This window comes from Lycium barbarum, chromosome 3, assembly GCF_019175385.1.
Source record: "Lycium barbarum isolate Lr01 chromosome 3, ASM1917538v2, whole genome shotgun sequence".
Classification (NCBI taxonomy): domain Eukaryota; kingdom Viridiplantae; phylum Streptophyta; class Magnoliopsida; order Solanales; family Solanaceae; genus Lycium; species Lycium barbarum.
In genome coordinates, this window is record NC_083339.1 from 109,973,253 (window position 1) to 109,999,683 (window position 26,431).

Below are 26,431 nucleotides of genomic sequence, written 5' to 3' on the forward strand. Positions count from 1 at the left end.
AATAGTAATGTTATCTTAAAATAAGACTTATAGAAAATATAATATTTTGCATAAAAGAATACTTTAGATGATATTTTAAAATAAGACTTACAAATATTGTTAAGGCTTTTAAATATAATAACGTTATCTAAATAAAGATTTATAGAAAATATAATAATTTATATGAAATAAGGTTTTAAATAAAACTTATAAATGTTGCTAAGATTTTTGAAAAATATAATAATGCTATTGAAAACAAGGCCCGTAAAATATAATAACTTGCTTATAAATAATAGCTTTTAGCAAATATGGACTTTATGTAAATTTATGTCAATATGGTGATGTAGAAATTCCTAGACTTATTTCTTTAAAACGTGATGTAAAGGGCATAAGTTTCCCTTTTATTACTTTTATTTAACTATATTTGGCTAAAATATGTATAATCGGATTTATCCTAAATGTTATAAAGTACACTTGGATTAGTATTTGCATATTAGGGACGTTTTGAAATTTTAAGATAGTAGAATGAAACATAATTCTTTTGATTCAAAAATATGTAATCATGCCATTTTAAAAATCAATTATTCTAGGAAAGATAAATGTTATAGGTAAAATAAAAACAAGAATGAAACCTATGGAATTAATTATTAGTTTTCCTTAAATTAACTACCCATTACTAAAATTAAAACCCACTAACTTCATTGAGGTTCACCTAAATTAACAAACAAAGTGCTAGTCATGCAATACAAATTAAATGCATAAAAAGAGTAAAATAGAGGAGTAAATAAGTGAAATGGGTTCAGCCCATTTCAAGGCTGCTATGATCAGATTGTTGTTGGGCTTAGCCCAGAAATCCGAAATCAAGTGAATCAGCCCATTTAGGCCAATTGCTGCGGATCTGCTGCTGCTGTTGGGCTTCGGCCCAACATTTTTTTTTTTATGCGGACTGGACTGGACAGAGACGACTTGAGCGAGATTATGTTGGGCTTTTTAGCCCAACTCCGAATGAGGGAGAAGAACGAGTCTCTTGGACTCGTATGCGATAGTCATGCATAAAAAGAAAGATAAGGATTAGTATCTAATCGATGAGTAAAGTTAAACATGTAACATATAAATTCAAAACAAATCAGCAGATTGTGTATATTCTATGTATATTCTAAATATATCTCATGTATACATATCCATAAGGATGTATAGAGAGTCAATATCGAAAAGCTTTTGCCCCCGTCTTCCCGATATTGCACGAGTTCCAAGGGATTTCATGAATCTCAAGCATGGCTAACATCGGGAAGAGTTCAAGCTTGATCCATAATGACCAATCTAACTTTCCTATCAATGTGTTTTCATGAATATACCTCAAAAATACATAGGTATACAACCTCGCTGCTTTAACAGCATCAAAGCACTTATAATACCGTAAAACACACAATCTGCCCAGCAGTGGCAGTGGAATACAAAAAAAAAAGTCACACAATAAGCTAAGGCAAACGGCATCTACATGGCAATGCTAGCATGTCAGGAATAGAATGAGCAGTTTTGCCCAGTTCAGGATAAGTCTGGGCCAGCATAAAGTATACAGGAAAGTACAAGGTTCCCAGGGTCACATAAAGGCGAGAAAAGATTATATGCAAGCATGCAAGTGTCATTCTCATAGGAAGCAGGCAGGATATAATGAGATGGAGGTTCTAAATGATATGAAACACACAAGAATAGAATCATTGTTTTGTTCGGCAAATAGTATGCAGATAGATGATCAACAGAAAAAGGGGAACAAATTTAAGGGATATGTGGAGTTTTAGTGACAGGACGAGACTGGGCGTGAAAGAGCCTTAGCTATGCTCAAATTCAAACACAGGACCATATAGGTAGTTTAAATAGATCAAACCATTCAGCAGTGCATTCATCAAATTATGCTAAGTGGAGGATTGAACATTTAATCAAACATACATACATTCTTGATATACTCATGATAATGTTGCGATCTAAAATAACCTCTAGGCTCCATACATGTTCAATTCGCACAATGGTAAGAAACAGGGCCAAAGCATGCTATGCCTACTTCACAGAAAATGGATTCATGCCATTCTGGACTTTCAAACAAGTACTCAAACCAATAGTGCCATTTACTTTAAAATAAAGCAATCTGAATCGCATATTTATACATATTGGGACACCACCTAGTATTGTGCAGAAAAGGAGCACACAAGGGCACAAATGACCATTCTTCACATACGAAGGCATGTTTTATTTCAAATGTGCCATGAATCATCCAGACAGGTATACAAGTAACCTTAATCAGTACATAGAAATGAACTAAGCACTTTAAAATACCTATAGTGAATTGTAGACCATGAACCATTCTAATACACGGAGAAATAACATGGGAATATTCATTGAGGAATGAAACACATTTACTCAGTATCAACAACTTTCTACAGTTCTGTACTTAAGTTAAGTGAAGACAAGTTTAAACAAGTGGATTGGAGGTTTAACAGTTTCTCAAATTTATTCACATACAAAGGAGTGTCACTTCCAACTAATACACAAAGATACATGATCTTAAACTAATTAAACATGTTGTCAGAAGCCGAAGTAGGCATAACATCGATCGAACTGGTTACTCAACATACTGAATCTCGACTAAACAAGACCCCAGCTAACAAATAGGCAGAAATTAAATGCTCTTAAACATGATTAAACTTTGCAAATGATAAAAACACAACTAAACCTAACTAACTTTAACGTATACAATCCTGGTTGAAACTAGCAAACAACTTAATTACACCAACCACTTCAGCATACCAAACAGACTACTAAAAAAAAAGAACAAAAAAATGTTGAAGGAACGAAATTTACCAAACTTTAACTAAATCAAAATAAGCATGTAAACACTTATCATAAACACTTAACACAAAGAAAAGCAATCGATAAACCATATAAATACTAAAATAAACACGAGAAGGGATTACCTTCTTCGGGTGCAGCGAAGTGGGTTTGAGCTTCTGATCTAACTCGAACACCACCAAATCCGAACTTGCGTGTTCAAACAAATATCAAGGGCCAAACAGAAAGGAATTTAGTGTTTGAGACGATATCCAGAAAATTAAAAATAATATTTTAAAGGGAACTCGTGCGATTAAAGACTTGTATTTTTTAGGGATATTCAAGGCTGAAGAACTGTTTTTCAAGGGAAGGGTTTTAGGCTGCTCCAAAAACTTCTTTCTTTTATTTTTAAACAAACCCAGAAAATGATTATTTATAGGGGGGGAAATCTAGGGTTTGCTAGGGTTCCACCAATTTGAGCGGGATTTTTTGAAGTTCAAAATCCCTTTTCAAATCAACCATGCTAGGGCTTTTCTATCCTCGATCAGAAACGGATGAAGAAGAATACAAAACCCATTAAAACCCTTGTACCCGAAAGTAAAAAGAAAAGAACCAATAAAACGATTTTTGATCACAACTTGACAAAACTCATCAGAATCATTTCAGATTCTAGCAGAAAAGAAAGAGGAAGAGACAAGATCTACCCGCGTCAACGATCGAAAAACTGACGGGGAAAGGGACAAGCATTAATAGCCCTTCCCGATATGGCCATACACGGCCTGGGGGGATCGAAAGAACCCTGTGATTTCGCCATTTTGGCCGATGAAAGAGACGAAGGGAAAGAGAGAGCGAGAGGAGAGAGAGATGAAGGGGTGTGCGGCGAATGAAAGTGAAGGAACCCTAGGGGTTCTTTTGTTTACTGACCCGCGTCGGGTCACTGGGCTGGACCGGGTCAGTTCAAAAAAATGGATTGGGTCGGACCAAAAGGAGTAGTGGGCTGAAAGATGTGGGCTGGGTATTAAAATGGGGTTGATGAATAAAATGTAGGCTGAGTAGTGAATTAAAATGTGGGCTGGTTTCACGAATTAGGCCTTAGCCCAAATAGTTTTAGGATTTAATTATGGACTGAATTAATACGGACTAAAATATTACCTAATATAAAATATGTAATTATTAGTGCTCAAACAATAAAGTTATATGACATTGTAATGGTCGTGCGAAATATTTTAAAGTTCAACAGTAAATAAAAGCTATTATTTAATTGTGCGAAAATAAATGCGATGCGTGTGCATAATGCGGTAAAAATGCTGAAATGATAAAAAATGCAAATTATAATAATACTGGTAGTAATAATAATAACAAAAATAATAACAATAATAATAATAATAATAATAATAATAATAATAATAATAATAATAATAATAATAATAATAATAATAATACTGGTAACGGTAATAAAATAAAAGATAATAACAGTAGTGACTATAACAGGATAATGAAGCGCCGATTCTAATAAAATTTAATAATTATAGTAAAATACAAATAATTAATTCTTAAGTTTGCCAAAATATTAGAAGTGTGAATAGCTATTTTGGAGAAAAGGTGGAATAAAATTTGGTGTCAACATGGCCCAGCCCCCTAATAAAGCCCACCTAACCTAACCCCTTACACCTCTTAGTGGGTCTAGGCCGGGCCGGTGGTGGGCCGGTTTTATCGGACCGGTTCGGACTGGCCCGGCCCACTTGACACCCTTACTTGCAAAACCGTCCACAATTTCTTTAAAAAGTTTGATCCTTCTCTCCTCTTTTGGGACCCACTATCTATTTATCCTTATTCCTTTTGAAATCTCGATGCTTAATTATTCCCTGCCAACTTTTACCAAAGTCGTACCAATGCATACATAAAAGAGTGCACCCTTCTAACTAATTAATCTATGCTAAGCATTTATAGCGACCTAGGTGGTTTTCGCATTACACATGAGTGTTCTATTAAGTACCAATAATTTATATTTCAGCTAACATTTTCTATTAGTTATCTTTGAATAATTGGGGGGGGGGGGGGGGGGGGGGCGTGGCGCTCTGAAATAGACTTTGAAAGTATACGTCGTCCGTTTTCACTCTGCGCTGTTTCGGTTTCCTTTTGGTTGAATTAGTGAAGCGATATGAAATTTGTCCTCTTCTAATTTCCTGTTTCCATTTTTATTTTGTATATTTTTTTCTTTATTCATTTTATAAAATCTGATATATTAATGATTGTGGGAAAACAGTTTGAAGAATGAAAACATCACATTAAAATATAAAATCTGAAAAGTCAAGTGAATTTGAATTTTGAAAGATGAACAAATTATATAAAATAATACTTCCTCCGTTTTCAATAGCCCGTAATTTTGAGTCTGAAAGTCAAACTTCTTATAACGTTCGGACATAACAGAAAAAAATTAATTTTGAAATATAATCTTATTGATATTTAAGAAATACATAAAAAACATTTAGAAAGTATATCAAAATATATTGTGAATAGATAGTCGTTTCAATTACCATGCAGTTTGAGCCTAATTAAAATTAGTCAAATCATAATTTTCGATATAAATAATAATCAAGTTAAAAGAGTTGTTACAAAGATAATTAAAATAGGGGAGTTAAGCATATATTATAAACTACAAAGTTGGTATCACAAAATCAAACTTGAGGGGAGGTTTATAAAATTATTCTTTTATATTTCTAGTTATATGACCTAGTAGATAAAATAGTCTAACTTGAGTGACTTTGTTGATACAAATTAGGGAAAATGGCCTGATTTACCCCTCTACTTTGGGAAAAAGGTTCATATTTACCCCCCGTTATACTATCAGCCCATTTATACCCTTACCGTTACAATAGTTGAAACATTTGCCCCTATTTTTAACCCTCTGTCCCTGATAGTATAACGGGGGGTAAATATGAACCTTTTCCCAAAGTAGAGGGGTAAATTAGGCCCTTTTCCCTTTGATTGCCGATTCTTCTATTTTTAGATAACGTTGCAGGTTTCCTAACTAGTTCTGATTTGCTAAAAGAACAATATACACAATAATTTTATGCAAAAGTAAGACATTGCTTCATCCAAAAGAAGGTTTTACAATGGACATATTATAACAACAATTTATCCAAACGAGGGCATTACATTACATTCATTCAAACAAAGGCATTTAAAACAACTTCATGATAATATTTTTCAAGTTACACCAAAAACATAAATGGGTCAACTTTGGAAGACAAAGTAACAAAGATGTGGATGGTAATATAGTTTCATTGGCACTTTTCGTGGGTTTCATTACAGCTCCAATGATGAAGTGATTGCCCTTACGAGACTAGTATTTATGTTTTTGGTGTAACTTGAAAAATATTATCATGAAGTTGTTTTAAATGCCTTTGTTTGGATGAATGTAATGTAATGTAATGCCCTCGTTTGGATAAATTGTTGTTATAATATGTCCATTGTAAAACCTTCTTTTGGATGAAGCAATGTCTTACTTTTGCATAAAATTATTGTGTATATTGTTCTTTTAGCAAATCAGAACTAGTTAGGAAACCTGCAACGTTATCTAAAAATAGAAGAATCGGCAATCAAAGGGAAAAGGGCCTGATTTACCCCTCTACTTTGGGAAAAGGTTCATATTTACCCCCCGTTATACTATTAGGGACAGGGGGTTAAAAATAGGGGCAAATGTTTCAACTATTGTAACGGTAGGGGTATAAATGGGCTGATAGTATAACGGGGGATAAATATGAACCTTTTCCCAAAGTAGAGGGGTAAATCAGGCCCTTTTCCCTACAAATTAAAGATAAGTGACTTTGGTAGATAATTTGTTTTACTTAGATGACTATATAAACTATTCTCCCTATCATTAGTTGAGAGAATTTGGAAGCTACATAAAAGTAGGAATATTCTTAATGGTGATGCCTTTTGAAAAATAATGTGCGGACTTGGCTCAAAATAAAAAATACTCCTATCGTGTTAAGAATATATTTAGTCTAGCTTAGCCCTACAACTCAAATACTGTTAAAAGATTATTTCATTCACCGTACATCGCTGAACTCCAAGACATTATCACGAAGTTTCAACATCTATAAGTGAAACTCCAGGACTGACGTGTCCTAGAGTTCGAACTTACTACTCTAAGAAATCTTGCTATAAAAGAGATTTTGATCATATACAAGTAGAATTGCAGGACCGTGTCCTAGCTAGAGTTTGAACTTATACCATTAAAATTTTAAAACAATGTTATGGAGATCCATTAAAAATTCAGGGGTTCAAACTAGACTAGAGTTCGAAACATATGCAAGTGGCGCTCCATGAAATCTTCTTATAATTTGAACTTATAAAGATTTAACCTTCAAAAAAAAAAAAAAAAAAAAAAACTGAAATTTGAACTACACATTTATAAATTGTAAACTATTCCTTTTTTTAAGAAAAAATAAAAAATCCACCATTGTAGTGGAGTGTAATGAAAAGAAGGAAAGAGATTGGGTGCGGGGTTTAATTTGATGTGCGGTTAACGAAGGGCATTGTTTACCAAATCCGATATATCAGGGGCCGTTTTGGCTCTTTTCTTGTTATTTTAGTCGTCCGGTGGTTTTTAGGGCATTTGGGTCAAAAGAGAACGGAGGAACATTTTTGGCTTAAAAGGTGAACGGATGTCATTTTTGTATCAAATCAAATAGAATAGGAGTAGTTTTGGCCCTTTCCGTTTAATATAATATATATTATTAAGTGTGATATACATATTTATTTGTCTTGACCAACTTACAAAATCTTGACTGTTATAAAATGAAGCTAAAAGTCACAATATTAAAGGATGAAAATCATAGAAATAGAATGACAAAAGAGGAGAGATTTTTACTATTCTTCCAAAATGTGTTACAAGTGTATTTCATATGAAAACTTATTCCTCTATTTATAGTGCTACATATGCATTCAATATATGAGAAAATGGAGGAACCATTAAGATGGTGGAGGAGAAGCATTATATTTGTGTATTGGACATCCATAATATATTTCATAACACTCCCCCTTGGATGTCCATAGATGATGTGCATCGTTAAAAACCTTATTGGGAAAAACCCTGTGGAAAAAAGCCTCAATGAAGGAAAAAAAGAGAGTACACATATCTAGTAATACGCTTTGAGAGCTGCCTCATTAAAAACCTTACCAAGAAAACCCAATGGGACAAAACTTGATTAAGAAAAAAAGAGTACAACGCGTATTTCACTCCCCCTGACGAAGACCAATATTCAGATGTCGGAGTCTTCGCATTCCAATCTTGAATATCATCTTCTCAAGAGTTGAAGTTGGCAAAGATTTGGTGAACAAATCTGCAGGATTGTCACTTGAACGAATTTGTTGCACATCAATAGCACCTTTCTTCTGGAGATCATGTGTGAAAAATAACTTTGGTGAAATGTGCTTCGTTCTATCTCCTTTTATAAATCCTCCTTTTAATTGAGCTATGCATGCAACATTATCTTCATATAATACTGTGGGTAATTTTGTATCACACTTCAAGCCACATCTTTCTCTGATGAAATGTATCACTGATCTCAACCACACACATTCTCTACTTGCTTCATGAATGGCTATTATCTCAGCATGATTCGAAGAAGTAGCAACAATGGACTGCTTTGTGGATCGCCATGATATAGCAGTACCTCCGCATGTAAACAGATAGCCTGTTTGAGATCGAGCTTTATGTGGATCAGATAAATAACCTGCATCTGCATAACCAACAAGATCTGTACTACCTTTGATAGTATAAAACAGACCCATATCACTAGTTCCCTTCAGATATCGCAATATATGCTTAACTCCGTTCCAATGTCTTCGTGTAGGAGAAGAGCTATATCTTGCTAGCAAATTAACAGAGAACGCTATGTCAGGTCTTGTAGCGTTAGCAAGATACATAAGTGCACCAATTGCACTAAGATATGGTACTTCAGGACCAAGAAGCTCTTCATTTTCTTCTTGAGGTCGGAACGGATCTTTACTCACTTCAAGTGAGCGAACAACCATTGGAGTACTTAAAGGATGCGCATTGTCCATGTAAAATCTTTTTAAAACCTTTTCGGTATAAGCAGATTGATGGATAAGGATCCCATCTGTCAAATGTTCAATCTGCAAACCAAGACAAAGTTTTGCTTTTCCCATATCTTTCATCTCAAATTCTTTCTTTAAATATTCAATCGCATTTTGGAGCTCTTCTGGAGTTCCAATTAGGTTTATGTCATCAACATAAACAACGATTATAACAAACTACGATTTTGCTTTCTTAATAAAAACACATGGACAAATGGCATCATTTATATAACTTTCTTTTACCAAGTACTCACTGAGGCGATTGTACCACATGCGCCCTGATTGTTTTAGACCATACAACGATCTTTGTAATCTGATTGAATACATCTCCCGAGACTTTGAGTTAATTGCTTCAGGCATTTTAAATCCTTCAGGAATTTTCATATAGACTTCATTATCAAGTGAGCCATAAAGGTAAGCTGTAACCACATCCATCAGATGTATTTCAAGGTTTTCATGTACAACTAAACTGATGAGATATCGAAATGTTATGCCATCCATAACTGGTGAATATGTTTCTTCATAGTCGATACCGGGTCGTTGAGAGAATCCTTGTGCAACAAGGCGTGCCTTGTATCTCACAATTTCATTTCTCTCATTCCTTTTTTCGCACAAAAACCCATTTATGGCCAATTGGTTTTACACCATTAGGCGTTTGGACTACAGGTCCAAAAACCTCACGTTTGGCAAGTGAATTCAATTCTGATTGAACTGCCTCTTGCCATTTTGGCCAATCATATCTTCGTCGACATTCTTCGACAGATTGGGGTTCCTGATCGTCAATGTCTTTCATAATATTTAGGGCAACATTATATGCAAAAACATTATCCACCATAATCTTCGATCGATTCAAATTTATCCCATCACCAGAAGAACTCAATAATAGTTCTTTATTTACTTGAGTCTCGGGTTCCCTAATATCTTCAGGAGTATCAGGATTAGTCAGATCTTGAATATCTTCATGATATTCTTTCATAGTGTCATTTTGATCATTTTTCGTGTTTCTTTTTCTAGGATTTTTATCCTTAGAACCCAATGGCCTACCACACTTCAGGCGTGCATGAGATTCAGAGGCTATGACACTAGTAGATTTTCCCTTTGGGACATCAATTCGGATAGGCACATTCTCTGCAGGGATATGTGACTTAGTTATCCTTTTCAAATCAGTAAATGCGTCTGGCATTTGATTTGCTATTTTTTGCAAGTGAATGATCTTCTGGATCTCCTGTTCACATATGGGGGCACGTGGATCAAAATGAGATAGTGATGGAACTTTCCATACAATTTCTCTTTTGATTTCTTTTCTCTCTCCCCCTAATTGTGGAAAATTTGTTTCATCAAATCGACAATCTGCAAATCGGGCAGTGAATAAATCTCCCGTCAATGGCTCAAGATAGCGAATAATAGAGGGTGATTCAAACCCAACATATATACCTAACCTTCTTTGGGGGCCCATCTTAGTACGCTGTGGTGGTGCTACAGGCACATACAGCACAGCCAAAGATTCGGAGATGAGCAATATTTGGTTCATGACCAAATACTAATTGTGACGGGGAGTATTTATTATAATGAGTCGGTCTGAGGCGAATAAGAGATGCTGCATGTAAGATAGCATGTCCCCAGACGGTAGTGGGCAACCGTGTTTTCATAAGTAGTGGTCTTGCTATCAATTGTAGTCGTTTAATAAATGACTCAGTAAGGCCATTTTGGGTATGAACATGTGCTACAGGATGTTCAACTTTTATCCCAACTGATAAACAATAATCATCAAAAGATTGAGACGTAAATTCTCCGGCATTATCGAGGCGTATAGCCTTAATGGGATAATCCGGACAGTAAATTCTCTGGCATTATCGAGGCGTATAGCCTTAATGGGATAATCCGGACACTGTTCCCTTAAGCGTATTATTTGTGCCAATAATTTCGAAAACGCCAGGTTTCGAGACGATAGGAGGCACACATGAGACCATCTTGAAGATGCGTCTATTAGGACCATAAAATATCTGAATGACCCACAAGGTGGATGAATAGGTCCACATATATCCCCATGTATACGTTCTAGAAAAGCAGGGGATTCAATGTCAACTTTCATTGGTGATGGATTAGCTATCAACTTACCCTGATAACAAGCAGCACATGAAAATTCACCACTTTCAAGAATCTTCAGGTTCTTAAGTGGATGCCCATTTGAATTTTCAATAATTCGTCTCATCATTATTGATCCAGGGTGACCTATTCGGTCATGCCAAAGCATAAAAGTACTTGAATCATTAAACTTCTGGTTTACGATCGAGTGTGCTTCAATTGTACTAATTTTTGCATAATACAGACCAGAAGACAAAGTTGACAATTTCTCCAAAACATATTTCTGGCCGGAGACATTCTTTGTAATGGCAAGATATTCATCATTTATTTCGTTTAATGTCTCAGCGTGATATCCATTACGGCGGATATCTTTGAAACTTAACAAGTTTCTTGGGGATTTAGAAGAGAATAATGCATCTTCTATAACAAGTTTCGTCCCCTTAGTCAGAAATATAGTAGCTCTTTCGGAGCCTTCAATCAATTTTGAATTTCCAGAAATTGTATTAATATTTTCCCTTTTTCTATGCAAGTGAGAAAAGTATTTCTCATCTTTGAATATGGCATGTGTTGTTCCACTATCAATCACACAAATATCTTCATGATTGGTCATTGATCCAAATAAAATTTGAGGAATTTCCATAGATTCTTCAAAATGAAATAATAGATAAAGTGAATATCAAAGTAGATATTATGATTAGGCAAAGTATTACACACATTTTATTACATATATTACTATTTAACAAAGCATTACACACACTTCATTTACATAAACATGGAAACATAACCACATACAAACGACACATATGAAATATCTAAGTTTTTACAGATCCATCACCGATCAAATGATCTATTTTCCCTTCAGGAAGTTCAAAGAAATCTTCCACATCTAGATGCATGGGCTCAACATTATCTTCAGAAATAAAATTTGCTTCGGCATCCTTTTCTGCCCTTTTGAGAGAGGCTTGATATAAATCAACTAGGTGCTTTGGCGTACGACAGGTACGTGACCAGTGCCCCTTTCCTCCACATCGGAAGCATTTATTTTCTGAATTTTTCTTTTGCACAGCTTTATGCTTTTCATCCTTCCTTTTACACTGCTGGTGGTGAAGGATATTATTTGGTGCAAGACGAGAATCATGATTAAAATTCATTCCTCGACCACGACCATGACCACGACTGGGGCCACAACCTCTTTCACGCCTAGAATGACGAAAATTTGCCTCATTCACTTCAGGGAATGGGGCAGTACCAGTGGGTCGACTTTCATGATTTTTCATTAATAATTCATTATGTTATTCAGCCACTAAAAGATGTGCTATTAAATCAGAATATTTCTTGAATTTCATCTCTCGGTATTGCTGCTGCAGGAGCATACTCGAGGCAGGAAAAGTGGAGAATGTTTTCTCCAGCATATCATGATCAGTAATATTTTCACCACATAATTTCAACTGAGAAATAATTTTAAACATGGCGGAATTATATGCCTTAATAGATTTAAAATCTTGTAGCCTTAAATGGAGCCAATCAAAACGTGCTTGTGGAAGTATGACCATCTTCAGGTGGTCATATCTATCTTTTAAATTATTCCATAGAGTAAGAGGATCTTTAACAGTGAGATATTCCATTTTCAAGTCCTCATCAAGGTGATGGCGGAGGAATATCATAGCCTTGGCACGGTCTTGGTTTGATGCCTCATTTTTATCTTTGATGGTGTCTGCCAGACCCATCGCATTAAGGTGAATTTCGGCGTCAAGAATCCAAGACATATAGGTATTGCCGGATATATCTAAAGCTACAAATTCACGTTTGGTAAGATTTGCCATTAGTAAAGAAAGATAGAAAATCAATACCTTCGAGGCTTTAAAGTATTTGCTCGGAATGGCAGAGTCTCGTGCTGATAACGTGTTATAAAATGAAGCTAAAAGAGTCACAATATTAAAGGATGAAAACCATAGGAATAGAATGACAAAAGAGGAGAGATTTTTACTATTCTTCCAAAATGTGTTACAAGTGTATTTCATATGAAAACTTATGCCTCTATTTATAGTGCTACATATGCATTCAATATATGAGAAAATGAAGGAACCATTAAGATGGTGGAGGAGAAGCATTATATTTGTGTATTGGACATCCATAATATATTTCATAACATTGACAATATAATACCATTTTTGTTGTCTATACACAAGTTTTAATAGGATAATCTGAGATGGTCTAAATACTTTTTATTTCATATTCTTACGTATGTCTTTTGGTAGATAGGAGAGACTAACGAAAACACGGAAGGTCTAACTAATTAGAACTGATAGCTGCACCTCTAGAAGTAAAGGTGAAAAACACCATTTTGTACGAAATATTGGTGTTCCCCTTAGGATCAACATCAAGGGGAGAGAAATAAATCTACTTCTGTATACGGCAATCCGATAAGACCGGAGACCGAGGGAAGAAAGAAGCCAGCACGAGCATGAAGACGTTCTTTCGGGATCGAAGGGGTGCTTGAACCGAAGAAAGCGAAGAACATTGTTTGGTCCGATTTCTCCATAGCCGAGTTGACCGTGATCGTTGGCCCGGTTGATCGTGGCCGTTAACCCGGTTGATCGTGGCCGTTGGTCCGGGTGATCCGTTACACAATTGCCACACGTCAATACCGTTCTGCCACATTGTACTACCAATCGTACGGGTGTCAGACCGTACGACCCAATCTTATCCTTTTTAGGGTTTTTCTTTATTCAAAAGGGCTTATGTTGCAAGAGGCCCATAAAGCAAAATTATAAATAGGAGGCATTATTTTACTTTTAAGGGTTGACTTCTTGAGTTCTAGAACATTGTAATAGCAAAATATATAAAATCTCTCTCATTCTCTGACTTTGGTCCGGATTCAGTTGTTATTCTTTAGCTTTGTTCAATTAAACAATACTCATATATTATTAGACACATATATTTAGAGTAAATCACTGATTATTATTCGCTCCTTCATAACATATCTTTATATACCTTTTTTTCCAACCAAATAGATCAAAGATTCAACCACATATCCTATACCTCATTCATAAATTTAATTGATTACCTAAATTCGGGGTAAACAACTTCAACTGTAAGTACTACTATGTAAATATTTGAATAATTGAATCACCTATTAGATAGGAGTAATTACAAATAAATATTTTTATGAATCTATTGAGTTTAAATCTTAAATTCACTTCTACTAATACTATATGATTTAGGTGAAGACAACAACAGCGGCTCTTGATCTCATTTTATTCTCTTACTTTGAATAAACACAGTTGTTAAGACAAATCTTGGAAAGGTTTCGACTGGAACTTCCATTATTTTGACTCGTTAATTTGGGGAAAATATTTGCTCTAGCAACCAGTATTATGTCTAATAACTAATTAGTTTTGAATATTAAGGTTCTAGTTTAACCAAAAAGTATAAAATGTTTATATTGAGCATGTTAAATTTGTGGATTTATAAAAGAATGAAAAGCTGGGCGGAGATGTTGGGTTTTTGTGTGTGAATGAGAAATGAAGAGGTGCTTTTCTGAAAAGACATCACGAGAAAGGATGCAATTTGAATAGCACCCTTTCACATTGAATAGGTTGTAACTTTTTCAATAAGGCACAATCGCACCCGTTCACACTTTACCCTTTGTTGGCTATAAATTTAGAGGACTAGCCTCAGTTTTCTACATAGAAAATATTGCACTTCTTCTACATACTTTCTTACAATTAAAATATCGAGTCCTTGTGTGATTTGTTGCCTGATTTGAGTTTGTCGAAGTCGTGGGCATTTGAAGTACCGCTATTTCTGCGACAGGTATATTCGTTTTATTCTGGGAGAAGTAATCCATAACCTCGGGTACAGTGAGGGGATTAAATTCCTTAAGGACACACAGTGAATTCTGTGGTCTCGGATATTTTCTAGTTTTTGTATTTTTTTATGAGTTTTTCCAGTTTCTGGGTTTTTTTTTCTTCTAATTTTCTGTTTTTTCTGAACACAATTTACTAACAGGAGATTGGAGCATGAAGGTTAAATACTTGATCTTGACTGTGAATTCATGTATAAATTTTTTAGAACAAAACTAATATATTTGTAACTACACGACAAAGACTACAACTCAATATAACTAATGATTTAAAGTATTTTAAAAAAATATTAAAAATTATAGTCAAATAAAAGACTACTCTAGTTGACTTTTCAAACAGTAACACCTTTGAATAAAATGGGAAGAAATGAGTATATGCTTTTACAATTGACTAAAGATATTATTAATTTTATGTTTTTGGAGAGAATAATTTATCAGAAAATCTCTCTTGTAAATTTGCTGCATTAACTTTGGACAAAACAATGATTAGAGAAAATAGAAAACAATGTGCTAGGGAGAAGAATTGGATAGAAAATGAGTACTTCGGTGTTATATATACTTGTAATTTCATTTATGCAGAGTTGTGGATAGATCTGAGGAGGCGTAGATGCGAGGGGAGTTGAAAATTGTAAGTTGTGTGTGTGGTGATTAAGAGGGTATTTGCATTGGCTTTTTAAAAGTAGCTTATAAGCTAAAAATTAAAAGTCAAAAGATAAGTTGGGAATATACAACTTTTGGACTTATTTTTGTACTTGTTTGATCAAAAAGTAAGTTTTAAAAGTATTTTTTATCTTTCTCAAACACTAAAAAAAAAATACAAAAGAGCTAAAAAAAAACACTTAAAATAAGACAATCCAAACTGCTACTAGTTTTTCTTCACCAAAACAATGATTAAAGAACATAGGAAATAACAAAAAAAAGAAAAAACATATGATACTAATCTAATATAAACCCAATCTTAATTTTACCTGTCATGAGTTCGAACTTGGTAGACAAAAACTAAAACCACCAGAAAATGTTAAAGAACCTATCTTTATGACCACCATTTCTATTTATCTTTTATCTTTTTTTTTTTTTTTTTTTCATTTTTCGACTTACTAAATGGCTTTAAAGAGCCTCACAAAATAAATATAGAATTGAATCCCACGTAGTAGCAGTAATCAAATCAGACAAACCTTTCCAGTAGCATGAGTAGCGTTACCTAAGAATGAAGAGTTACAAATTAAAGGCAATAAAGAATTGCAGTAAATGAGAGTAATAAAGAGTTGTCATAGTGTGGAATCATATGCAACACAAGAGTTGTGTTCTAAGTATTTGCTATCAACTGCATTCTTCATATGTTGACACTCACAAAATTGTGCCCCCAGTTATTGAACATCTACTGCTAACACGTATTCGGCAGTTTCAAGGCTTCCAAACATGTGTTTGCAATTTGAAATTGATGTTTTTATACTATAGTTGCTATTTGCAGAAAGAAGAGATTTTCGAATTTTGTCTAGCTATGCATTCTGCAGGTTGTTCCTTGGTCAAAGTACAACATGCAGGCAATATGAACATTTAGAATTGGAATGGGAGGGTGATTTAACCATTGCGTTGAAGATTATATTTCTACGGCAATATGTCGCGATAATTATGTAGTATTATATATGTGATTCTTATTACTTTGGCGTTGGATTGCTTTGGCCATTTCTATCATCCTTGAAAGCTTAAGTTTTGGGTGACTTGGTCTTCTAATTTTTACTTCTATCTTACCCGTAATACAATGATTTTAAGAGCAACATAACGTGGAGTTGGTGTAGTTTATTTATGAAAAAAATAAAAAATTAATAAAACTTTTTTTTTTGTGCGGAGGGTCTTTCGGAAACAACCTCTCTATCTCCCAAAGTAGGGATAAGGTCTGCGTACGCTCTACCCTCCCCAGAGGCCACGTTGTAAAATTTCACTGGGTATGCTGTTGTTGTTGTTGTATTATTAAAACTTTTTTGTGTCTGCAAAATTGATTTCTCCTTTTAGTGATACATGGTTTTACCCTATCTGTACGTCTGATATGAAGATGATAATGCAGGAATTGTTTTATAACAAATTAAGCTTCTGAGAAGGAGACAGACATAGTGTGTCAGTAAAAGAGAGAGCCAAAATCTATCGGTATCTTGCTTTTTTCTCATACAATTATGCTCACAAAGTGTTTGTGTTCGTTAATATGTATGAAACCATCTTTTGTTAAATTTTTGTAGTTACTTTCATTACATTTTAACCAAATTGATAAATGTATAGGTAAATACTTATCTGGATATATAGATGTAAGAGGTACGTTGGATTGGCAATTGTTGTAATTGAGAAATGGTACCATAGAGTTAGGTCTTTAAAGAGTGGTTGGATAATTTATTTTCGGACTACCTGTATATTTGATTGCATGTTCTTTCTGAAAAGTCTTTTAAGTTTCTTCAAATATTTCTTTTTCCTATGTGATTACTAGCTTCTTTCTAGATTTAACTTTCTTTTTGTATATCTGTGAATATTTTCTTCAATTTTTTTTTCTATTCAGTTATTCTGCAGATATGTTGTAACTACTACTCACATTGTTCGTGTCACACCCCGATGAGGGGCATGACGGGCACCCGATCCTAGCGACCAAGTACCACCTGATGTATGCTAACATAATCGTAGTACAACTATCCCGGCCCGTAGTATATATAAAAAGATACTTGCATGCAGAAAAGACCCAATACTATAGAAGACATATGCATAACCACATACATATATACATATGCTAGCCGATGAGGTTGCCACGAGTATTCTCAAAATGAAATATAGCCGACAAGGCTGTCACATGAACATCAATTTCGTTGTTTAGTCGGAAATGTCAAACTTCAAATTCGTATAAAAATATCTTTTTGTTCAGTCATTTTTAATATCACTAAGAATAAATAAAAACAATACGGCCACAAAAAAGGACAAAGACAGAGAAAAAGAACCAAGAAAGTAGCTAAGAAATTAAAGCAACACAAGAACTCTTGCTAAGAAGAATCACATAAACTGAGAGAATATAACATTGATTGAAGAATACCAATTGATTTTTAGTTAATTTTTTAATTTTATTTAATAATCGCTTGAACCGTGAACAAGTTTCTTAATTAAAGAAATAAAAGAGAGCCATGTGATGTTAAACGTCAAGAACAGTAACGTAATGAACCAGAATAACGTAGCTTCACTAGTGCATGGAATGGTATTAAATAACACGCATCAATCAGTTGTCAATACCCACCGGCGGCGGTTGCAGACATTGAAGACTGCAACTGCAACAAGTGTCGATAACAGTCAGCAGCCGTCGGTCTTTGCTCCGGGTTATGGTCCAAACATCTATTCTGCAACTCTCTTAAAAGCTGTGGCACCCCTACTAATCCACAACTCTTCACTAATTGACCTATTCCCCATACATCAACTTTCACACCATGATAATTCCTTCCCATCTCCGGCGGGTGCCTCATCCCCGAGGAGGCACCCGCTATAGCTGCTCCACCGTGTGGATACAGCTGCGGGGCGGTTACTGCCTCGTCGAAACCCGTAATGAACCACTCATTCTCCCTGTCACTTCTCCTCATGACTTTGTCCCATCCTAAATCTCTATGCATGAATGAAAGATCGTGTAATGCGACTAGTGCTTTTGTGACTTGTTTCAATGCTTCTATTAGTTGATCACAGTTTGCTGGCTTGTATTTGCAACCTCTTGGCTTGAACACCAATGCAAGATCTTTTTCTGATGCCTTAACGACAAATTCCGCGTGTGGGATTCTATGATCAAGAAAATCGTATATTTCTTTGACTGCCAACCATTTTCTTTTACTAGAAAAATATCTCACCACTGTATTCGGAGTCATCTCGACGAAATTTCCATTACCCAAATCTGTTCTCTCAAAATCAGTGTATGGAAGATGTTTAAAATTACTCCCATTGCTGCTCATGTAATGGAAGCATCTGTCTGCTAATAATGGTAATAATCCGGCAATTCTCCAACATGGGACTAAAGCTTTTAGTCTTTCAACTGGCGTCGAGAGATCCACTGTGTAAAGATCGGTTCGGATGATACGGTCCTGTGATCGACTTAAGGCACAGAAAGTAACAACAAATCCAACTGCATAGTAACCTAACACGTAAGGAAGGTCCATGTAAGTCCAAAGAAATTTCTCTACAATAGAAGAAGACGGATCTAGTTGACCTTCTCTTAACTGATCAGTTTCTTCTCCTCTCCACAAGCAAAAATTCCTCAAGAAAGCAGTAACATTAGGCCATTGATCTTGCACGGTTTCCACAAGAGATGACGAAGATTTCCGTACGAATACCATTTCAATGGAACAAAACTTTGATATTATCCTGTTGATGCAATCATCCCACAGGCCAATGTAAGAGTCCCTATCGGTCGCGGTTGCAGCAGTGAGACTAGGGTTTGACCGCATAATAGCGCTCAGAACATCATAAGTGATGCCTCTACAGTCTAATATCTCAGTAGAAGTAGTGAAAAATAGTTCTTTCCCTTGAGGCAAGTCTTTGAACACGTCTCGCCGGAGCGGAAAACGGAGTTCCTCCGGTGGTGGCTGTTGCAAATGCCAAGAGAGCTCGAATAAACTTGGAAGTGTAGGTGGAGGAGATCTGAGACACCCAACATAGTACTCAGTCGGATCTTGAAATTCCCAAGGAGTAGTTGCTGCAAAGTGTGAGAAAATTTAAAAATTGTATTTTTTAACTGATTTCAAGATCCAGCTGAAAGCATTAAGATTCTATTAATGGGAACTACGGTATAGACTAATATAAAATTCATTTAGCTCAGAGGCGAAGGAATAGAAAATTAAATCATTGCGCCCTTTTCACAAATAGAAAATCCGAAATTTATGGAAGGGACTTACATCTGATGGGAAATTCAGAAGAGGGAAGCTGCAATCTTTCATTGGGACCTAGATTGAACAGAATGAAAAAAAAAAACCGTTACTTATTCCCATACTTAATGATTAGGATTTAGGACTGGTACATTCTAAATATTAAAAAATGCACATAAACAATTAGATAAAATACCAGAAAGAGCAAGTGCAGAAGAGGATTTTCTCCTGCCAAAGACTTTGAGTTGTACTCCAGATAGGAATCTATCAACGGAAAAACCTTTCATGGGTCCATCTTCAAATGCCTCCATAGTGGAAGCAACCATAGAATCATCCAAGAATGCCATTTCATCTGCATTTAAAAAACTTGATCCTTGAAGCTTTACCCTACCTCTGTGATGCTCACCTTCTTCAGCCCACAAGCTCACTGATTCCTCCCATATCATTCTAATTTTGCCGATGCGGCGAAGCTCTTTCGATGAGGAAGAAGATGCACCACCCCCAATAACATCTAATGAAGAAGATGGTGTTTCAAACCCTAATAACCCACTTCTTGATCCATGAAGTAATGCTTCTGTTCCACTTGTCGTTACCAACTGTTTTGCCCTTGCTACATCCACACAATATAGATGTCATTAGCACGTTACGTTCATAATGTGCATTGTATTTAATTGTCCCACACTAAATTAATTGTTTTGCGTACGTTGTACAGATTAAAAGAAAGACAAATTAAATTACTGAGAGCATACCGGAGAGATGAAGTTCATCTTCCCTAAAGGGTGGAGGGGGAGGCAAAGACTTGGTAAGTGTGAGAGCTGTACGAATATCTTCACCAATATTGGACTGAGTACCAATTCTAGTTTGAGTTCTCATTCTTGGACCCATAAACTGAGATAATTCTTCAAAAACTTCTTCATCAAATGAAGCAGGCAATCTATGAATCTTCCTTTCATAAGGGGACAGTCTAAAATAACTCTTTCCAATTTGTTCCCTCTCAGCACCTCTTTCCCATTCGTATACTTTTCTGAATTCACCCAACATGTTGTCCCATTTAGTCCCAGCAGTTTTAGCATCTCTGTTAACTCCATGCCTATTGAGAAACTCAGCTACTTCTCTATCTTTATCAGCTCTTGTCTTGCCTCTACCAGCTGGTTGTGCTGAAGAAACTTCTAGATGAACAAGCTCTGATGATGACCCCCCGCTACCACCTTGGTACTGAATTTTCCAAGCCCTAGCTAGCCACAACATCTCGTTAGGTTTCCAAACCGGACTCACGTACTTACCTTTCCTGAATTGTTGGTGAACTTGTTCTCCTCCTCCTTCGCTCTTGCTTGGCTCTTGCCCCGAGGCTGAGGGCCGAGGAGAGTGGGAAGGAGAAGAAGCTGCGTCCGAAGACGACGCAGCAGCAGGATTGGTAGCAGCAGTGTTGTGGGCCGAAGGAGATATTGGGCTCGACTCCGCGCTCACTATACTGGGTTTTTGCTGTTGCTGCTGTTGTTGTTGGGAAGACGAAGAAGGTATGAATTTCCACTGACTTGCAGTATATCTAGGCCGCTTTGGGTTCACAACTTCAAACTGTTGTTGTTGTTGTTGATCGAAAGAAACGGAAGTAGTACTAGCACCGCCTTGGATATTATAGAGAGATGAAGAAATATTATAAGGAGCACCAGAAACTATCGGCTGTGGTTTTTGTTGTACTGGTATCGTATCGGGTGAATCTTGATCATGAGGGTCATCTGGTGAGCTAGATAAATGTTGTTGGGGTTGTTTCTTGGTGGTATCTCCTTTGTTTTCATCCATCTCTTCAATGGGGGCCCAGAGGAGAAATTGTTTTTTAAAGACAACGCCCTAAAGTACTCCTTAGTCACAAAATGAAACCAAACCGCCTTACTTTGCTAGGTATAGAACTAGATCTGTTCCATTTAGATTTGTTCAAGTATGCTTCTTTTTTTTTTTTTTTTTTTTTAATTTTCATAATTTATTTGACCAAGAAATTTTAAAGAAGGATATATTGAGAGGAGAGTTTGTGAGACCTATGTTGAATCCTAGGGTATCTCGAAAGGGAAAGAAAAGTGAGACTTGTATAGGAAAAGGGGCTGGAGTAAGGGAGCAGAGAAAGAAAAGTCGAGATTGTGGAACCTGCCCTTGAATGAGACTTGACCATGAGCTCAATTTTAACAGTAAATGCCTTTCTCACTTCTAATCTTTTTTTCACTTGGTGAATCTGAGTGGGGGCGTGTTTGAGGTGAAAGAGAAAGGAGGAGTGTTTGATTTGAGAGTAAAAGTAATGATTGTACTGAAAGAAGCAGAGAAATGCGGCTACGAATGAGTTAACATTCATTCTTTTAACAAAGATGCAATTAATGGTCTTTGTTTGTATGTTTGGACTTCTGTTTTATTGGACACAAAGACAGCGAGACTCAATTTGGATTTACTCGTCCATTTAATTGTACTTTTTATGTGTTTTTGTCTTCATTAATACTCCCTCCGAATCAAAAAAGAATTCACTTAACTTTTTTTTTATAATAAAATTAAGAAAAAATTAACCTTATTTTTTTATATTTATTTCTATTAAGTGTTATATGATTAAATCTCAATGCCTATTTAATTAGAGGTAGTTTAATCAAATTACCTATTTTTATCTAGGAGTTAATATTTTCTTAAAGGGTGTGCAAATGGCTAAGCGGATTTTTTTTTTATCCGAGTACTACTTAGACCGGTCGAATCAATGCCACTGTCAAACTGATTAATCGCTCTCCTACATACCCATTGGCGCATGCATGTTCATTTTCTCTCTACTTCAAAAAAAAAATAAAAAAAATAATTAAAAGCAAATAAATAATTTCAATCCATCCCACTACATTTTCGGTTTCAATTACTATTTTCACATTAGGCATATCGTAGAATTATATGTAATCTTATTGAGAAAATTACATTGTTTGGCAGAGTAAAAAAATATCCATATTAGATTTATGCATTCTTAACTTTGTCATAACGTAATTTCTTGTATATCTAACCCTTTCTTATTGAAAAGTGATAAATATACAGAGAGAAAACAATAAATTTGTATCCATCACGGAACAATAAATTTACCTACGACCAAGTAGCTTCCATGAATGAATATATATAATACACGTATATCAATGTATGTTTATATTTATTCCCCAAAATCAATTGTGTGAAATAACCTGTAACGTTGTTGTCACCATATATCATGATCACAAGGCCTATTCTTCCAACTTGTTAAAACGGGAATAGAGTACTTTCAGATAATTTAAATTTTGTTCCAACAGCTAAACAAACAAATGAAAACCTAAACTATAGCTACTTGTTAGTTGTTACCACTAATATATTTATATCTACACTATATAATTCGAGTCTAAAACAAGAATTAAGTTCTGTTAAATTCGCTGAAAGTGACTGGCCCACCGCTGCTGGATGGGCGTACTTATTGCCGCTTAAATGTACTGTTAAGTCTTATTTACAGTTTGATTTGAAGATCTTATATATGCTCGGGATACTGTAGTCATTTGATTCGATCTATTCTCATACACGAATTAGCTAGTTTTACAAATACATGTACAATAGTGTATATATTACGGAAAATGGTCAAATATACCCTTTACTATGAGAAACGATTTAAATACACCCCTCGTTATACTTTGAGTTCAAATATACCCGTCGTTATACTATTGAGTCAAATATATGCCTCTCCGTTAAAGTTGTCCAAGGTGGACATTCAATCCTATGTGGCACAGACATTTGATAAGGTGGATGTCACGTGACATGCCACCACAGCACTTCTAACCCATTTTACCTCTCCCCTCTATTTGTTCTTCCCCTAAAATTTCATTTCCCTCTACCATGTTGCCCTCATTGAAAAAGAAGGTCGAGTTATTTTATTGAAAATTCGTATGCACAGTTGTTACAGAGCTCCCTTAAAGTAGTAAAATACAATATTCTACTTAGTATTTAGAGAAAGCTAAAAGGGAACAACTGCTGAAGTTATAAAGTACCAATATCAGTTGTTTATCAGAACCAGTTGATAGTCGAGTCCGAGTTCAATTTTTTCGATTGCTGATGCCGACAGAACCGCTTACTTTTGCAACAAGATGCGGCAATATGTTGATGGTATCATGAACAGACTGGCTTTGTGGCATCACTTTGTGTAATGCCACTGGTCATGTCCCCTCCTCTGTCTTCCATTGGTCGAGAAGTAAAAGTCGGTTCATTCCTACCTCCATCTCCAATATTAGTGGCGACAATGATGGTGGAGAAGAAAAAAATTTTTGTAATAGAAGAATAAATAAAAGGGAAAGGTAAAATTAGTTAGGGGTGCTGAGGTGGCATGCCTCGTGGCACATACCTCATCAAATGTCTATGCCACGTAGGGTTGACTGTCTACCTTAAACAACTTTAACAAATGAGGATATATTTATTCCAATAATATAATGATTGGGGTACATTTGGACACAAAATATAACGAGGGGTATATTTAAAACTTTTCTCATACTATAGGGATACATTTGGCCCTTTTCCGTATATATTAATTAGAGTAATGATAGGCAAACTTCAAATTTTGACGGAGTTCAAAGATAAATACTTCCGCCGTTTCAATTTATGTGGCATCATTTTCTTTTTAGTCCGTCCCAGATGAATGTCACCTTTCCTTATTAAGCAACTCTTTATTAATGACACCATCTCTATTTTACCCTTGTTGGGTCCCATTTACTTTTAAAGATGTGTACTTGTTGTGAAGAAAAGTCAACAAAAGTAGACACTAAAATAAAGACAATTGGTAAACATAACAAAGTCTTCCTTGATTTTTTAAATTCCGAGCCTGATCAAATGATGCCGTATAAGTTGGGACGGAGGGAGTAATTCTTTATTTGTTAATCTCCTTAATTTCCAGAATTGGCCCTTTGCTCCATGTCTTTTTTTTTTCTTAAATAGAAGATTACAAGCATAAACCTTGCTAAAGTTCTGAAATTTTCATTTGAGAAAAACATGTCATATATTGCAAGACCAAAATAAATAATATATGTCTAACACTATTAGAAGGAGAGACTTTTTCTACGGACAATCAGTGAGAAACTTATGGAGTATAAAATATGATTTTCTCACCTTATTCCAGTCGAATTAGCTCACTTAAAAATCGTATGGTGGGAAACATGCATTGAAACGCTAAACAACTTTCTAATTTTTTCTGTGTGAAAACATTATTATAATTTTTTCTTTTCTCACAAATTTAACAAAAATATCTGTGAACATTTTTCAATGGCATAATAGTGATTTTTTTAAAGTAATGTAAGCTTTACCTTCTGCCGTCTCTTGTTCACGTGGAGAGCTAATTTGTGGCAATAATTCACACTGAACTAGCTAATACTTATGCATATATAATGCATTTAGCTAGGGGTGACAATAATTCCAAATACTTTATTCATTATGCAGACTATAGGATCCTATTTTCCTTAACACCTGATTTTAAAAAAATAACAGCAGATAATCTATATATAAAATAAAGCTAGGCATAAGCAAGCTGATGTGACACCTCTCTTTGGCCAAGGATCCTATTTATTTTTTTTCTCCTTTTTTTGAACTTTTTTCTCATTTTTCTCAATTATTTTATTTCAAAAAGTCATCTCCATAACTCACCTCTATATCTTCATAAATTCTACTCTTAATTGATATTTTAATATCCATAACTCTCAAACCTTTGATGTTCATAACCCCCAATTATATAATTTTGCATTAGATGGTCCTCTTAATGGTATGCTAATATAGGAGAATTGAGAGACCAGACAAGCAGAAGTCGTGATTCAATCTCTTTCAAGAACCTTTTACTTTCCTTATGTGCAAGTCTTATTGGTGTAACATGGAAATATTGAGATATCATTCAGAGAAGCCATAATTGAAAGCTTCTCTTCTACCTAGGCTTAATACTTTGTTGGAGACTTGGAGTAGTTTTCTTTTATGCTATGTGTAGTCTACATTTAGTAGATTCCTTGTAATCTTGTTCTAATCTCATTAGAAATTTGTCTATGATTAGTAGATTCTTTGTAATCTTGTATTTTTCTTGTCCTAATCTCATTAGAACTTTTGTTGCAGATGATGAAGATTAACACTATGTAATTTTTCTTGTCCTAATCTCACTATGGCTACGAGGACATACCATATAGCAATAGAAAAGGATCTTGCCCAAGAGACGGATCAAATTTCAATGTCATTTTTGGTATTTTCTATCTGTTAATTTTTAGAATTACAAATTTTTTCTTTAACAATTCTAGCATTCTTTTTGTCAACAATTTTTTCTCCTTTTTTCTTTTTTCCCATTTCATGCAAAAAAAATTGGTTTGCTCTTAAGACCGAACCGACATACAAATATAGTATGCTATTGAGATGGTAATGCTCTAACTATCATTGTTCGAAATTCTTTTGAGAGAAATTATTTCTATGTATGAATTATAGTATTCTCTAAAGGTTTTATTTGCTTAGTTAACTATTCTTCTGTTTTTTCTTTTCATTGGTGAGGTTCATTTTTTGTGTGTCCAGAGTGTTTTTCAAAGTAGAAGCATGGTGAGGAAGCCAACATATATTTGTGTGCTTAAGGAAGTATCTATATATCCTTCCGCAATCATGTGGATCAACTTAACAAACCTATTGATGGAATATGAGAATGTAAAATTAGTTTGTAATTTTC

At 35.1% G+C, this 26,431-nt stretch overlaps 1 protein-coding gene across 1 annotated transcript; it reads right to left on the reverse strand.

Moving 5' to 3' along the window:
- Positions 1-17,916: 17,916 nt before the first annotated feature.
- Positions 17,917-21,998, reverse strand: LOC132631800 (uncharacterized). The gene is made up of 4 exons (XM_060347497.1): positions 20,481-21,998; positions 19,928-20,341; positions 19,762-19,809; positions 17,917-19,562 (listed from the first exon to the last, which is right to left on the reverse strand). Exons 1-4 carry the CDS (start codon positions 21,529-21,531, stop codon positions 18,115-18,117), a joined length of 2,961 nt encoding a protein of 986 aa, XP_060203480.1. The 5' UTR covers positions 21,532-21,998; the 3' UTR covers positions 17,917-18,114.
- Positions 21,999-26,431: the final 4,433 nt, after the last annotated feature.